This window comes from Oryx dammah, unplaced genomic scaffold, assembly GCF_014754425.2.
Source record: "Oryx dammah isolate SB20612 unplaced genomic scaffold, SCBI_Odam_1.1 HiC_scaffold_14, whole genome shotgun sequence".
Taxonomy (NCBI): Eukaryota; Metazoa; Chordata; class Mammalia; order Artiodactyla; family Bovidae; genus Oryx; species Oryx dammah.
Genome location: NW_024070198.1, coordinates 8109024 through 8126884, shown reverse-complemented (window position 1 = coordinate 8126884; position 17861 = coordinate 8109024). Strand labels below are relative to the sequence as shown.

Sequence of the window (17861 nt, the reverse complement as noted above, 5' to 3'; positions counted from 1 at the left end):
TCATGTGGCTTTTGTTTTTTATCTATTAGTACGGTGTATTTTATTAGTTGATTTTCACACATTAAATAAATACCCTTTAGTCATGGTATACAATACTTTTTACATGTTGTTAAATTTGGTTTAACAACATGTGGACTTCCCTTGTAGCTCAGTCGGTAAAGAATCTGCCTGCAATGCAGGAGACCCGGGTTCCATGCCTGGGTGGGGAAGATCCCCTGGAGAAGGAAATGGCAACCCACTCGAGTTATCTTTGCCTGGAAAATCCCATGGACAGAGGAGCCTGGTGGGCTGCGGTCCACGGGGTCACAAAGAGTCAGGTACAACTGAGCAACCAATGCTCCACGACTAACACTTCACAAGTTTGGTTTGCTAATATCTTTCTAAAGAGTTTTGTGCTCATGTCTTTGAGGGGCATTTGTAGTCTTCTTTTCATGTATTGTCTGCTCTTGCTATCAGGGTAATACTGGTATCAGAGAAGGAGTAGGAAGTGTTTCCTCTCATATTCTGAAAATGTATGCAAAAGATTAATATTATTTCTTCTTTAAATATTGGATCAGATTTACCAGCAAAGTCATTTAAATTTGGGTTTCTCTTTATGGCAAAATTTTAAATCTCTTTACTCGATTTAGGCATATTTAGATGTTCTATTTTTTCTTGGGTCAGTTGTATGTCTTTCTAGCAGTTCAATTTGTCTTTAGGAATTTTCCCATTTCATTTCATTGTCTGATGTGTTGGGATAAACTTGTTCATAGCATTCCCTTATAATTCATTTAATTCCTGTAGGGTCAGTAGTGATGTCCCCTCTTTCTTCCTGGTTTTGCGGACTTGTGTTTTCAAAGAGCCATCTTTTGCTTCATTGATTTTATCTGTTGTTTTTCTATTTCATTGATTTTTGCTCTAGTGTTTAATTTCCTTCCTTCTGCCTGCTTTGATTTTATTTTGCACTTCTCATTTCTTAAGGTGGATGCTTAGGTTATTTTTATGTGTGGTGTTCTTTTATAAATTTCTCTGTTAGTTTTTTACTATGTATATTTTTGGCTATTTTCCTGATATCAGGGACTTGGAAAAGAACTCTGTTTCTGCTCTTAACCTTCCACTCTCAATACTTCTGACGGCAATTGTGCGGAGGTTCCCCCCACAGTAATTGGGTGGAGGTTCTCCTATTCCCTGTGGACACCAATTTGATGCCCTATAATTCAATTTTGATGTTATTTACTTGGAGGTAAGGGCTCAGTGGGCTTCCCTGTTGGCTCAGATAGTAAAGAATCTGCCTGCACTGCAGGAGACCCAGGTTCGATCCCTGGGTTGGGAAGAGCCCCTGGAGAAGGGAATGGCTACTCCATTCCAGTATTCTTGCCTGGAGAATCCCATGGACAGAGGAGCTTCAGTCCATGGGTTGCAGAGTTGGACCCATCTGAGTACTAACACTTTCACTGTTTCCCCCACCCCCCCCACAAAGGCTCAGTTCCACAAGACAGCACCCTCTCTTCCCACCTCATTCTCCCCATACATACATATTTCAGACACCAATGGTAAATCCAAGTTGTCATCTATGCGTCTAACAGCCTGGTTATAAATTGAAGATGCTCTGGCTATAAATTGGAGAGTCTCCTTCTCAGGTTTAATAACTTGCTAGAACAGCTCACAGAACTTTGGAAAATAGTCTACTTACTAGATCACTAGCTGATTATAAAGGGATACAACTCAGGAAAAACCCATGGAAGAGATGTGTAGAGCAAGGTATAGGGGAAGGAAGGCAGAGCTTCTCCAGGCGTTCCACCTTCCAGAATCTCTGCACGTTCACCAGTCTGGAAGCTTTCTGAATCCCATGCTTCAGGGACTTTTGTGGAGGCTCCCTTACCTGGGCATGATTGATTAAATCGTTGGCCATGGGTGGTTAACTCGCCCTCTAGCTCTTTTCCCTCCCTGGAGATCAGGGAGTTCGAGTTGAAAGTTCTAACTCTCTAATCACATGGTTTGTTCCCCTGACAACTAACTCCCATTCTGCAGTTATACAGAAGCTCCCAGCCACCAGTCATCTTATTTTCATCCAGAAAGACACTTTAGTAGAGATTTTATGGCCTTCCCCACTCTGGTTGAACTATAGTAACACAGAGGATGAGCACAAACCTGGTAAGAAAACCAAAACTTGTACTGTGCTTACCCTAAGTTTAGTTGTTTTAATGAATAAACATCTCTCAGTCTGCAGTTATTTGAAGTGCCCAAATGGTTGTTTTTAGAGTTGCATGTGATCCAGCAGTCCCACTTCAGGAGTATATCCAGAGGAAACTCTGATTTGAAAAGATACATGCACCCCAGTGTTTATAGCAGCACTGTTTACAATGGCTAAGGCATGGAAGCAACCTAAATGTCCTTCAACAAATGAAAGGATAAAGAAGATGTGGTGTATATAATATACAATAAATGCTACTCATCCATGAAAGAGGAGGAAACAATGCCTTTTGCAGCAGCATGGATGGACCCAGAGCTTATCATACTAAGTGAAACATGTCAGACAGAGAGAGACAAATGTCATATGGTATCACTTACACATGGAGTCTAAAATATGATACAAGCAAACTTACTTACAAAACAGAAACAGACTCATAGCCATAGAAAATAAACTTTGGGGTGCCAAAGGGAAAGGGGATGGGAGAATAAATTAGGAATTTGTGATTAGCAGATACAAACTACTATGTAGAAAATAAACAATAAAGTTCCACTGTATAGCACAGGGAACTATATTCAATATCTTTTAATAACCTATAATAAACTAAAATGAAAGTGAATATGAAAAAAATATATAATTGATCACTGTACACCAGAAACGAATATAACATTGTAAACTGACTATATTTTAAAAAATAAAATTTAAAAGTGGTTATTTTTGGTAGTTTCATCAATATACATAGTGGCTTTTCAGGGAAAGGAACATACTGACCTCCTCATGCTATCATGTGAGAAATGTCTGTTCTATACCACTACCATTAGGAAAGTTATAACCAACCTAAACAGCATATTCAAAAGCAGAGACATTACTTTGCCAACAAAGGTCTGTCTAGTCAAGGCTATGATTTTTCCAGTAGTCATGTATGGATGTGAGAGTTGGACTGTGAAGAAAGCTGAGCACCGAAGAACTGATGTTTTTGAACTGTGGTGTTGGAGAAGACTCTTGAGAGTCCCTTGGACTGCAAGGAGATCCAACCAGTCCATCCTAAAGGAGATCAATCCTGGGTGTTCTTTGGAAGGACTGATGCTAAAGTGGAAACTCCAGTACTTTGGCCACCTCATGCGAAGAGTTGACACATTGGAAAACACTCTGATATTGGGAGGGATTGGGGACAGGAGGAGAAGGGGACGACCGAGGATGAGATGGCTGGATGGCATCACTGACTCGATGGACGTGAGTCTGAGTGAACTCCGGGAGTTGATGATGGACAGGGAGGCCTGGTGTGCTGCAGTTCACGGGGTCGCAAAGAGTTGGACGTGACTGAACTGAACTGACCATTTGAATTGGTCAGTATCTGTAGTGGGGTTGTCTCTCATTGTTAAGATGAGTGTGAGTGAACAGGAATTGTGATGGTAGGGAAAAAAGTCAAGGACAAGACATGTGAGGATTAGGAAAATTTGGCTAATCGTGAAAATTTTATTTTTTAAGTGAGCCATGGTATGGTTTGCAGGGATGATTGCTATATATAAAGAATAGAGTGATTTTTTGCAGAAAATTCTAACTGCTGTTAAAACATTTTGCTGGCCATTGGTGAGGCTGGCTAATTTGATAATCTCATTGGTGAAAATGAAAATTAGAAACAATAAATTGATGGTAGTTATTCAGGGGAGTTACCAGTAAATAATTGAGCTGAACATCTCTATTTAGATGGTCATCATTGACTATGAACCCATGGAATATTTTTCTTAAAAAATGTTTCTAATATGGGCTAGGTCTTGGAGGATAGGTAGGAGTTTGTTGTGCCCATCAAGAGACCTGGATCTCCTGCATTGCAGACAGGTTCTTTACTGGCTGAGCCACCAGGGAAGCCCTAAGACATACCACCTGAAGGTATATGGACTATAGAGGCTTAGGGTGGAGTAGCAGGTGGGAACTTACCTGTAAAAGGTCTTGTATACCACGGTAAGTCATGTGAAGACTTATTTGTTAGTTTGTTATATAAAAAAATTTTTTTGTGTGTATAAATGACACACAGTAACACATCTTTAAAGAGTACAGTTTGGTAAGTTTTCACTATTAAGGGCATTTACTTCTTGAGTAATGTTTCAGTTCAGTTCAGTTGCTCAGTCGTGTCCGACTTTTTGCGACCCCACGAATTGCAGCACGCCAGGCCTCCCTGTCCATCACCAACTCCTGGAGTTCACCCAAACTCACGTCTGTCGAGTCAGTGATGCCATCCAGCCATCTCATCCTCTGTCATCCCCTTTTCCTCCTGCCCCCAATCCGTCCCAGCATCAGAGTCTTTTCCAATGTGTCAACTCTTTGCATGAGGTGGCCAAAGTATTGGAGTTTCAGCTTTAGCATCAGTCCTTCCAAAGAAATCCCAGGACTGATCTCCTTTAGAATGGACTGGTTGGATCTCCTTGCAGTCCAAGGGACTCTCAAGAGTCTTCTCCAACACCACAGTTCAAAAGCATCATTTCTTTGGCACTCAGCTTTCTTCATAGTCCAACTTTCACATCCATAAATGACCACTGGAAAAAACATAGCCTTGACTAGACAGACCTTTGTTGGCAAAGTAATGTCTCTGCTTTTCAGTATGCTATCTAGGTTGGTCATAACTTTCTTTTTTCTTTTTTTTTCCTTTGTTGATAATCCCCATAGTCTCTTTTTTTAAAAAAATATAAATTTATTTATTTTAATTGGGGGTTAATTACTTTACAATATTGTATTGATTTTGCCGTATGTCAACATGAATCCGCCACAGGTATACACGTGTTCCCCATCCTGAATCCCCCTCCCTCCTCCCTCCCCGTACCATCCCTCTGGGTCATCTCGGTGCACGAGCCCCAAGCATCCTGTATCATGCTTTGAACCTGGACTGGCGACTCGTTTTCATATATGATGTTATACATGTTTCAATGCCATTCTCCCAAATCATCCCACCCTCTCTCTCTCCCACAGAGTCCAAAAGACTGTTCTGTACATCTGTATCTCTTTTGCTGTCTTGCATACAGGGTTATCGTTACTATCTTTCTAAATTCCATATATATGTGTTAGTATACTGTATTGGTGTTTTTCTTTCTGGCTTACTTCACTCTGTTTAATCGGCTCCAGTTTCATCCACCTCATTAGAACTGATTCACATGTATTCTTTTTAATGGCTGAGCAATACTCCATTGTGTATATGTACCACAGCTTTCTTATCCATTCATCTGCTGATGGACATCTAGGTTGCTTCCATGTCCTGGCTATTATAAACAGTGCTGCAATGAACATTGGGGTACACGTGTCTCTTTCAATTCTGGTTTCCTTGGTGTGTATGCCCAGCAGTGGGATTGCTGGGTCATAAGGCAGTTCTATTTCCAGTTTTTTCAGGAAACTCCATACTGTTCTCTATAGTGGCTGTACTAGTTTGCATTCCCACCAACAGTGTAAGAGGGTTCCCTTTTCTCCACACCCTCTCCAGCATTTATTGCTTGTAAACTTTTGGATCACAGCCATTCTGACTGGCGTGAAATGGTACCTGATTGTGGTCATAAATTTCTTTCCAAGGAGTAAGTGTCTTTTAATTTCATGGCTGCAATCACCATCTGCAGTGATTTTGGAGCCCCCCAAAATAAAGTCTGACACTGTTTCCACTGTTTCCCCCCCCATCTATTTCCCATGAAGTGATGGGACCGGATGCCATGATCTTAGTTTTCTGAATGTTGAGCTTTAAGCCAACTTATTCACTCTCCTCTTTCACTTTCATCAAAAGGCTTTTTAGTTCCTCTTCACTTTCTGCCATAAGGGTGGTGTCATCTGCATATCTGAGGTTACTGATATTTCTCCCATCAATCTTGATTCCAGCTTGTGCTTCATCCAGCCCAGCGTTTCTCATGATGTACTCTGCATATAAGTTAAATAAGCAGTGTGACAATATACAGCCTTGACACACTCCTTTTCCTATTTGGAACCAGTCTGTTGTTCCATGTCCAGTTCTAACTGTTGCTTCCTGACTTGCATATAGGTTTCTCAAGAAGCAGGTCAGGTGGTCTGGTATTCCCATTTCTTTCAGAATTTTCCACAGTTTTTTTGTGATCCACACAGTCAAAGGCTTTGGCATAGTCAATATTAGTAATTTCTATATCTTGAGGCAGAGAAGGCAATGGCACCCCACTCCAGTACTCTTGCCTGGAAAATCCCATGGATGGAGGAGCCTGGTGGGCTATAGCATGGGGTCATTAAGAGTCAGACACGACTGAGTGACTTCACTTTCATTTTTCACTCTCATGCATTGGAGAAGGAAATGGCAACCCACTCCAGTGTTCCTGCCTTGAGAATCCCAGGGACGGGGGAGCCTGGTAGGCTGCCATCTATGGGGTCACACAGAGTCGGACACGACTGAAGTGACTTAGCAGCATATCTTGAGGAATTTTTCCATTTTATTTCATCTAAGTTATTTGATTTTGTAGATATATAGCTCTATATCTTCATCTATATCTGAATCTACCAAAAGGAAATTATTGATCCAAAATTCTGAAGTAATTTACTGGGTTCAAATTCCTGTTCCCATTGTTACAAGGGTATGTTCTCTAATATTCTCAGAAGATTCAATTAAATACAATATAATCTCTACAGGTACCCAGACTCCTAGGAATGTTTCATAAATAATGGCCCAAATATTAGCATGGAAAAGTACTATTATTAGAACTCATGAAGTCAGTTTTTCTTTTCAGGGAGAAGTTGTTGAAGTTACCTTTGTAGGTGCTAACCCAAAGAATTCAGCAGAAAACCGGGTAAGCATTAATGATTCTTTTTATGAATTTAACTCCACTTCTTTAGCCTTTCACTTGCATATCCCTCTGAAGATTAAAAAACATAGACCCCAGGAAATATTTAATTGGCTCTTCTTAGGACCACATATAGCACAATGCATAGAAAACGGCGTGGTCTCTTGAGATGATGTAGATTTGAATAGAGTTCCTATTTATGAATTCCAATTTTAAAACTACTGAATTTGGTAAACTAATCCAAGGGCCAGTGTGAAGTGTATCTTTGGTTCCTTTTCACCCCTCTTTGGCTCCTCTCCTCTTCTGCACTCCTGACTCTGGTCCTGATTCCACTGTTGTGGAATGATCACGGATCCCCGAGCAGACACTCTAATGACTGGAGCCCTGGCCCACAAGCTTTCCTTTTTCTTGCACTGGCCATTTCCTTACTCTTTGCTACTTGCACTAATAGAGTATTTATTTATTAACCTTGAAAAAATGACATGAGAAATACAGATTCCATGTAAAAACAGACAGTACAGAAGTTCTTTAATAGACTGTGAAAACACCTCTCTTTTTATGAACAATTTTAGAGGCAATAGCTGTTACCAATTTCTTACATAACATTTCATAGTTTTTTGTCATATATCTGTATTTATGTATATGATAAAGTATATAATATCTATGAATAAAATGAAGTAATTTTATTCCTCTGGAGCTCCCTTGGAATGTTCTTATAACTACACAAGCAATAATTAGATATGTTCTATCTGTAAGATTTCAAACAATAAAGAAATATATAGAGGAAAAAGAAAATGGGTCCATGAAAGTGATTTCAAGGTGAGATTTTTTTTCTGTGGCAGAGAATGCATTAACTCTATGGAAGAGTCATTCCTCCCAGAGCCCATTGTTGCTTATAATGCAAAATGCCTTTCTTTCAAGTGAGCCTTCCCATTTCTGTTTATTAAAATAGGATTCCTTTGATAAAAGTTGTGACAATGTGACATTGTCAGATATTATATCGGGAAAGATTTTTCTACTGCTTGGATAGTCAACATGCACCTGTTTGAAATAATTTCTCTAGGCAGTCAAGTCATGCCAGAATATTTACATGTTTACAGCATTATTTTCTAAAGATATTAAAGTGTTGTAGCAAGAATGCAGGATTAGCTGTCACCTGACATCCTTAGGGTTGAGAAATACTATCATCATTGTTGCCTGGAGAAGCAGGGAACTAAATTACTTAAAGAACCATGAGAACAGAATTAATTCCTAAGGCTGTTTTGGGACTTGGCATAAAACCATTTCTGGTTCCCTTTACTATTAGTGATCATCACATCCTTACCGCCATGTGTTGAATGCTGACCATGTGCAGGTACTAGGCTAAAGGCTTTATTTACATACATCATCACATGAATCTGTCTAATCCTCCCTTCTACTCAGTAAGATACATTTTATTATCTTTGTTTTACAGATGAATAAAGTGAGACTGGGAGAAATTAAGTAACTTGCATGAACTAATTGTGTATCTAGAAGAGATTAAGTCTGGGAGGCGAGGAGAGGATGGTCACAGAGTTTTCACATTTGGCATCCTAGACTTGTTCTCTGATCTGCACTCTAGACCTATACACTGGGGCCCTTCCTGTTTCCTTCTCCACTGAAGGCATTCCCAGTGTCACTCTGCCCTAAATGGCCATGAACAATTCTCTTTTCAAGTCACTGTGGTTATGGAAACTTTTTTTTGTTTTATTGAATGTTATCCATTAGTTGAGTAATCGGGGCTTCCCTGGTAGCTCAGATGTAAAGAATCTGCCTTCAGTGCAAAGACCCAGGTTCAATTCCTGGAGAATAAAATGGCAACCCATTCCAGAATTCTTGCCTAGAGAATCCCATGGATAGAAGAACCTGGCAGGCTACAGTCAGTGGGGTCACAAAGAGTTAGACACAACTGAGTGGGTAATTAAAGTTGAGTAATTAAAGAAGAATTTTAAAGAATCCCATGGTCCAGCTAGCTATAAATAAGTGATTCATTCAGCAAAGGTTTATTTGAACACCTGTAAATGACAAGGTTGTAATGGATAAAGGTGAATTAGATACAAGTTCTGGCTTCCCAGGTGGCTAAGTGGTAAACAATCCATCTGTCAAGCAGGAGATACAACTTTGATCCCTGGCTTGGGAAGATCCCCTGGAGAAGGAAATGGCAACTCACTCCAGGAGTCTTGCCTGGGAAATCCCATGGACAGAGAGCCTGGCGGGCTACATGGGGTCACAAAAGAGTCGGCTACGACTTATCAACTAAACAACAACCACCACCTGAACTTAAGGGCCACGATCTAAAGATTTTTAAGGAAGATTGGAGATTCATGGTGCTTGTATGTTTTATTACTAAGTTATTTAAATATGTGCTTTATTTGAAGCTGAATTCTTGGTCTAAAACAAATTACTATGACCAATGTGGAAAATTTTATTTTCCACTGGGAAAATAAAATCTGCTTATGATGTGGTTTCTAGGCATCCATTATGACAAAAGATAAGGATTGCTTTTAACTCCCCAGGAGTAAGAAGATTTACATATGCTTTTCAGTTCTTTCACTCAGACAGTATATACTAATAACTCATTTACCTGGAGATGTAAAGATGAGGAAATTTTCCCATTTTTCCCTCCTAAATCTGGAGGTGACTAGAGAAGGTCTTAGAATACAGATCAATGAACATGTCAGAAATGGTTTGCTGCCTTTTCTAAATCTTGTTTTATTTACTCTCTTCTTTGCTCTAATTTCCAAAATTTGCTGTCAGCTCTAAAATTGTTCTTCGTTCAATTTTCTAAAGAGAAGTCGTGGTTTTTAATAGACTGGATGAGTTAACATTCTGAAGATATTGCATAGATTGTTAAGAGGAGCACCTGAGGATTTGCATGAAATTCTAATACATATACTCCTCAGGTCTTGGGAGGTTAGCAGTGGTCAACAGGGGATTTGGGGGTTTCTACAGTTAGATTTCTTCTGTGACTGTGCAGTGTCTGATCACTTATATTAATTGCATTTCAGACCCATCAGACCTTCCTCACTGTGGAGAAATATGAGAACACATCAGCAACATGGCAGATAGTACATAATGATGCCTCCTGGGAGACTCGGTGAGCATGTCTGTTGAATATTTTGTCTTTCAAGCCCTGAAAAGAGTTGGTTAGTAATGCAGAGAAGACAAATGAGAAGACTGGCTCAGTGCATGATATTAATGATATCAAATTCCCAAAAAGCCTTCTGGCTTTATTTAGTTGATCTATTAGATTTCATCTTGATCCTATTTTTCTACAAAACAATGTGCTGTGTGCATCTGTAAGATCAGGTGCTAATGAGGTTATGACCTCCATGCTTACAAATATCTGTTAGTTTTGTTTTTTCCCATGGTCACAGACATAACCCCTAAAAGCTAATTAGTCTTCCTGCAAAGTGGTTGCAAGGCCTGCTGGTGGAAGGTGTATGAGATAGTTCTGTGGAGCTTGATATTTCCCCTGAGATAATAATGAGTCTATACTTACCATGAGTTGCATGTTTGTATGTGGTCAATGGTTCTTGATTTGAATTACTAAAATACAATAATCTCGAGTGTTTAATTCTTGCTGACCCAGTAGGAAAGGAGTATGCTTATAGAGTTTCCTCAGAGAAACTTTTCTCTGTACTTTTTGTTATCCAATACCTGAGCTGAATAGATAATATGAAGATATGTTTGGAAATGTTTCCATTCCTATGTATATAAATTTTACACCACAGAACATTGATAAGGACGTGAGCAAAATTTTTGGTCATTTGGTCTAATTCAAATGACCTCAAACTAAGTGATTATTTGTATGTTAGTTTGGTTTCCATATAGAGATTTGACCTTATTGTGGCCTATTTGATAGCCTCCCCAAATTACAGGCATAATGTTTACTCTGATCTTTAAGACTCTATGTAATATTTAAGTAAGTAATACATGCATATTTATTGTTAAAATATGGTTATACAGGTAACAAAAAAGGATAATTTAGTTTCAGAAGCCTGAAGTCAGAGTAGTAGTTAACACCAAGGAAATGTAGTATTCAGCCTTTTCAAAGCAGCAGTATCACCAGCAATTTTAGAGAACTCTGGACCATCACTGAGGAAACTTAGGATGCTGAGCACACCCTTTCTGCCCAGGGGGTTTATCCTCTACATAACCAAGGGTATCAATCAGTTTGCCCATTGTGCCTCTCTGTATTTAGTAGCTGACCTCCCTGCCATGATCTCCAAGGAGTAACGTGATCTGATTCTATCTGATTCTGTCATCTCAACCATTCTGCCCTGATCCTGCTCACATGCATTCTGTCTCTTGGCTGCACCAAGTTTGCTTCTGCTTCAGACACTTTGCATTCTCTGTTCCTTCTTTCTAGAATGTTCTACTAGACATGTGTGTGTTCAGTATAAAGGACGTCTCCTTAGAGATACCTCTCTTACTTTCTTCATTTCACTTATCTTTTTAACTTTACTTTTAAATTATTTATTCTTTTTGGCTACGTTGGGTCTTCAGTTGCTGCCCTCAGGCTCTCTCTAGTTGCAGCAAGCAAGAACTACACTTCATTGCGGTGCATGGCCTTCTCCTTGCAGTGGCTTCTCTTGTTGTGGACAGCACAGGCTCTAGGGCACATGGGCTCAGAAGTTGTGGTGCTTGGGTGTCGTTGCTCTGCAGCATGTGGGATCTTCCCAGACCAGGGATGGAAATTATATCTCTTGCCTTGGCAGGCGGATTCTTCACCACTTGACCACGAGGGAAACCCCTCACATTTCCCTTTTAAATTTATTTGTTGGTTTGCTTTTTTATTGCTTTTTTACTATGCTTGTCCTAGTTTGACCATAAGGTCTGTGAAACTTTGGACCATGGCTGTCTCATTCACTACAGCATTCTCAGTACCTCCAGCAGAGTCTGGGACATGAACTCATGAAATGCATATTTTGAACAAATGAATCTAGATGCAAAAAGTGTCAAGTTGAAGTAGAGGATGGCAAGGGCTGAAGGGATGCCATAGCAGTTCTAAAGCAGGGGACATCCTTTGTTCTGAATGTCGGGTAAGGCTATCCTAGGATGGATAGAATATAGGAGGTTAGGTAGAACAAGTAAAGATATTTCTACAAATGACTGTTTCTTGAAGATCTGCTTCTAGGAAGTATTTATCTCTGTTTTGTTCATTGCTATATTCTCAATATCTAGTAGAGTGCCTTGCTTATTGTGAGTACTCTTTTAATATTCATTTATTGACTAATCGAACACTTTTTAATCACACATTTTTAAGAGTAAAATTGGGTTTGTTTGTTTCCTACCAACAGTTTCTATTGGCACAAAGGATTACTGGGTCTTAGCAATGCAACGATACAGTGGCACATTCCAGATACTGCCCAGCCTGGAACCTACAGGATAAAATACTTTGGACACAGTCGGAAGCAGGACTTACTCAAGCCCGCTGTCCTACTTTCGTTTGAAAGCAGTCCCTCTGTTTTTGAAGTCATAACTACTTGGTGAAAAGTTGATAAAACATTTAAAGAGCAGCTGTACTCTGTATGATTTCTATGACTGATTTCATGTGAATGTAATCTATTATGATGACTTCAGTAATTGTCCTTTGGGGACAGATAGTTTACAGCTAATGGGACAGGTGTGTGTGTGTGTGTATGAGAGAGAGAGAGAAAGAGAGAGAGAGAGGTGTATCCTGTTTACCTTGCTATTGTAGCTTACTTTTACCTTATGGTTTCTGCCTAAAGCATAATTTCCCTTGGGGCCCTGTGGCTATTTTAAGAGACAGTTCTCATCAATATGGAACCTCTGAGATGTTAGTGAGAGTGGTTGAAGATGTGTGAACAATGTTTAAACTATTTATTTATAGAAATTATGGAATGTTAGCACGTAAAAAGCTGAAAGATGTTTTCTACTTGGATCCTTCATTTTATAAATGGGAAAATGAAGTTTTATGGATTTAAGATTAACATAAGGCTAGAGCCTTTCCCTTCATTCACATTAAAGAGTATTTATATAAACATTGACCATAAATGTATAAGCCCAGTTAGAGAAAGTTAGCATGCCAGCTTTTCCTATATTGAGGGGTAGCCTTTCCAAGCAGTCACCCTGGCATTGATATGGCCGATCCAGAGTTGTTTTGGATGTTCAAATCATTTCTGGAATTGCCTTTAGAGCCCAACTGTGGGAAAGTCAGACTTGTAATATTTTGATCTTGCCTATGTTTCCCTAAGTGCCCTTATCCCACTGAATTGAGTCTCATATTCCCACGACTTGTTCTTAGTGATTTTGGATTGTTTTCGCTAATCAAATTCTCTGAAAACCCACAAAGTTTTGTTATTAGTGTAGATACTAAAATGAAAGTGATATAGGCTTGAAAGGGAGTCCTCAAAGAAGAGGCTCTGAATTCATTTATCTGTCATTACTTATTCACTCACTCACTCATGGACCTGTTCAATCATAGCATATTTACAAAGGCATGTTCTCATTCCCAGCACTCTACTAGTGTGGCTCTGACAATTAGATCATATTTAGGATGAATGTATGTGTCAAAAGGTCACTATTTCAAAGGAGAAAATATTCAATTCAATGTGTAAATTCTGGGGAGGCATTGAAAAATCAATAATCTTCAGATCACATCTTGTATATCACCTTTGCTGAGTATCCTATTTAGGGGGTAAACTGAGGCTCCAGGCAATTTGGAAAAACCTGTTTTGAAAGCTATTTTGGGGTATTGTGAAATATCCAGTCTAATGTCCCAAAGAATAAGCTATGACGATCTGATATTGATTGCCTGAAAGTAGTAATTGCATTTAAAATTACCCAAGTTAGCTAGGAGCTCCCAGGTTGCAAAATAAATTTCTCAAAGCTGAGTCATGCTTTTGCATGGGTACAAATGCTTTAGCATTTTTTGGAAAAATCAACTTTTCTTTAAAAAATAGCTTTCAAGTTTGAAAATAATAATGATACCAATAATAATATTTACATCTATTTACATAAGACTTAACATGCTATATTGTACCTGGAACATTTTTTGATGAATCAGTGCTCTAGAGCAGAGGTCTGCAGCCTCCAGAATCTAATGCCTGATGATCTGAGGTAGAGCTGATATAATAATAGAAATAAAGTGCACAAGAGATGCAATGCACTTGAGTCATCCTGAAAGCATCCCCTCTTCCTAATCAATGGAAAAATTATCTTCCACAAAACCAGTCCCTGGCGCCCAAAAGGTTGGGGACTGCTGTTCTAGCGGCCATTTCTTTGCAAGTTAATTGTGGAGAATTAACTAGTTATGGTTTCAATGGGCAGTGGTCATTTTTCCTAAGGACACCACACTATTTAGGGTAAAAATTCAGAGACCTAAAAGAGTAGATGCTTCTGAAAGTAGTTGATCTCGGAAAGACAAATTATGTTACAGCTGACGATAATGTTTTTAAAAGTATTTCTGATGACTCAGAAGAGCTTTTGAATTACTTTTCACCACCTCCATGCCTCCCATTGAAACTTCTCAGCCAGCCTATGAGTCCCTGCTGTTTACTTGCAGCTGCGCCAAAGCCACCTTTCTGTTGCCTACTGATCCTTCTACACCCCGCCCTCTGCCACCAGTGTGCTCTTGGCCACATGTAACCCCCTGAAATCTGTTTTCTCACTAGCTGCCATCTCTTCCAACTGAAGTTCCATTTCTGCAGTTTGTAAGTAAAAACAAAACCAGATCCCTACATCATAGATATTATAGTTGTTCATTTGAACATGAAAAACAGCACATAGATGCCGATCTGATCTGTCCACACAAAAATGGATCCAGTCCGTGTCTGGGGGTGTTGCTGGGAGTGGCTCATTGGAGCCAAAGCCCATGGAGAGAATGAACCCTGGTGGAGAATGTATAAAGGACGACTGAGTGTGTGGGCGAATTCTGTTGAAGATCTTGTTTCTCATGTCAAAGTGTCTGTTTTTCATTTGTTGTACTCTGTCTACTCTGGTGTTAAGGATGCTGTGACTTCTTTAAAAAGTACTGAATGATCCATCTATATTTTCCCTCAGTATTATGTAAATTGTCAGTATTCAATAGAATGTTCAATAAATTAATAATTGCACCTGGGACATTATTTTCTAATGAGAGGTGTAGACACTTGAGTCATTTTTTCATTTTAAGAGATGGAACAAATGGTGGTAGATTATATATAAATCAGGTTGGAAAGTGATATTGCAGTAGTTTTGGTGGAAGAAGTGACATCTAAGCCAAGACCTAAAGAGTATTAGCTAGGAGGAAGCTAAAGGGGTGTGTGATGTGTGGTGTGCATACTTGCGTGTGTGTAAGAGAAGTATACTATTCCAGGTAGAGGGCATATCAAGTAGTTTATCAAGGCTGTAATTAGATTGCAAGGGAGCAGTGGTCAGAAATGCTGCATTGAACTTTGCCCTCATAAAAGCAATTTGGTTTTAGATTGTATTAGCATTTTTCCTCCTTGAGACGTGTCGCTTATAAAGATGCCTGAATGTATTTCCCCTTTGCTGTACTGGTAAAAGACATATTTTATACGCAAGGAAACTGATTTTGATTCTCAGTCTGCAGTGATATTAGATACCACCCATCTGTCTTCATGGACTGTTCTTGGAATTGAATTTCAGAGACTCCTTTGCTTCTGTACATCTCATGTTTTCAAATCTTGAGCTCCTTTTGCTTTTTCATACCTGCTAAGTTGTCACGTGTAGCCAATAAAGACCCCTCTCTCTCTTTGGATGGAGCTCCAGAGCTGCATCCTATATCTTATAAGTACTTATAAGCACTGGAAAAACTGGTCCACCCACATGAGTTTCACAATACATTGGCATGTATAATTCCCAGTCTCTGTTTTTCTTTTTTTAAATTTCTGGCTGTATTTTAAGATAATATGCAAACTAGAAGCTTGGGCTATTGGCTTAACACTAGTCAGAGAAGAACAGGCAACCTACCACCCCACTATATGCCTGAGTCCATGATAGTACCTGATAATCAAATGGTTCCTTGACTGCTTATTCTCAGATGGTTAAGTGAAGAGAAAATAAATTTCCACCTCATTTTCCACTGTTACATTTTGTTGTTAGAATAGTTGAAAGCAGTATTCTAACTGCTATACTGATTATAACTCCCATGATGACTGTAATTTAGACCCTTTCTTCTGCTGTTGCTAGAACAAATATCAATATATTTGTATAAAATCAGGAAGCAGATCTTTACTAGCCGACCTAAGGAAAACAGTATGGTGACTTCTTTGTATTTCTTGACTCTCTGCCTGTTACGGATTGAATTGTGTTCCCCGAAAAAGTATGCTGAGTCCTCAACCCCAGTACCTCAGAATTTGGAAAAAGGATCCTTGCAGATGGTAATTAGTTAAAGCAAGGTCATACTGGAGTAGAGTAGGTCCCTAATCCAAAATGACTGGTACCTTTACAAACAATGCCATGTAAAGAGATGTACGCAGGAGACCTCCCTGTGAGCAAGAAGGTGGAGAGAGTGCTGGGTCTGCAAGCCAGGGAATGCCAAAGATTGCCAGTAAACCATCAGAATCGAGGAAATACGCAGAGAGCACATCTTCTCTCACAGTCTTTGGAACAAACCAACCCTGGTGGCTTGCAGCCCCCAGAACCATGAGGCAATAAATATCTGTTGTTCAAACCTACGTGTGTGACATTTAGTTACGGCAATTCTAGGAAACAAATTCACTGGCCAGTGGATTAAGGCACCTCTAAAGAGACTTTTGTGAGGCTCCCCATTTGCAGGACCTAGGAGATGTGTCCTTTACTCTCCTGGATAATATGCTCACTTTTTGGCAACAGGTCTCATCTATTATATTGCTGACTGCCAGTGAGCAACATCCATCACTATCACAGACTATTAGTTTTCTGAAACTAATTTACATATAGTAAAAAGCCAAGTGAGTCGGCTATGATGCAGCTCTAACTAAAATTTTATGAAGAATAAACTTTCTGTAATTTGGAAACTGATCTTTTATGGATTGTGAATAAGACTATGAATATCTATTATATTTACTTATGAGATGACAGAATGAGAACACACAATAATGCGTGTTTATTCTTAGTACTTGAACTGAGTTGGGTTTTTTCCTCCCCAATTTATTATATAGCAAATAGGGGACAGGTCGCTGTAGCGTCCATATTTGTGTTTACATGGAGGCAAAGCTAAAAGAGAGTCATGATATACCTCAAGAATTTGTGCCAATTTTAAATTAAGGCAGAATATGTTTGTATTCATGTTGCAGAAAGTGATTGCAAAAAGTAGTGAGTTTTTTTTTCCACTCTCAATGGGTGATTCATTGCATGTTTAAATAAATGAATAGTTACTATTTCAAGAAATGTTTTTATGAATAAGAATGCCTTCAAGACTGTTGAAGAGAAATCTTTCTATTTTTGGAGGGCCTTTTATTTTCTCTGGGTTAACCAAATAGCATCTCAGTGCCCATTTTTAGAATAAATTTATTGGGGTCCTGTGAGAAATGTGATGTTTGTTTCTGGTTGGCGCATGAAGCCACACAGGGAAGTCCAAAAATCTCTTTCCAGAGAGATCATTTTTCCTAAGCCTCCACCATGATTCCAAGGTTAGATGGTCATTGAACTTCTTGATCTTAAAAAAAAAAATTTCTTATGGAAACATGTAGAGAGAATAGTATAATAATACCTCCTGCATCCCATCATCCAGCTGCAGAAATTATAAACATTTGGCCTATCTCATTTCATCTCTCCCTTCATATTTTGTGAGGTGGGAGTGGGGGGAAGCGGCAGTGTTTCCCTTTTAAATACTTTATTATATATATATTTTAACAGATAAAAGTGTTTTTAACTGTAAGGTCACTCTTATATCTAACAAAAGAATCCCTTAATTTCATCTACTATTTAGTCCATGGTCAAATTTC

The 17861-nt window shown here is 39.1% G+C and overlaps 1 protein-coding gene across 1 annotated transcript in view; it reads left to right on the top strand.

The window, feature by feature from the left end:
* The window catches only part of ASAH2 (N-acylsphingosine amidohydrolase 2), a 103602-nt gene extending 87907 nt beyond the window's left edge, over positions 1–15695 (top strand). The window contains exons 21-23 of the mRNA XM_040254682.1: positions 6892–6951; positions 9972–10060; positions 12267–15695. Of these exons, the coding sequence (XP_040110616.1) occupies positions 6892–6951; positions 9972–10060; positions 12267–12459 (342 nt within the window). The 3' untranslated portion in view covers positions 12460–15695. The remainder of the gene's footprint in view (positions 1–6891; positions 6952–9971; positions 10061–12266) is intronic.
* Positions 15696–17861: the final 2166 nt, after the last annotated feature.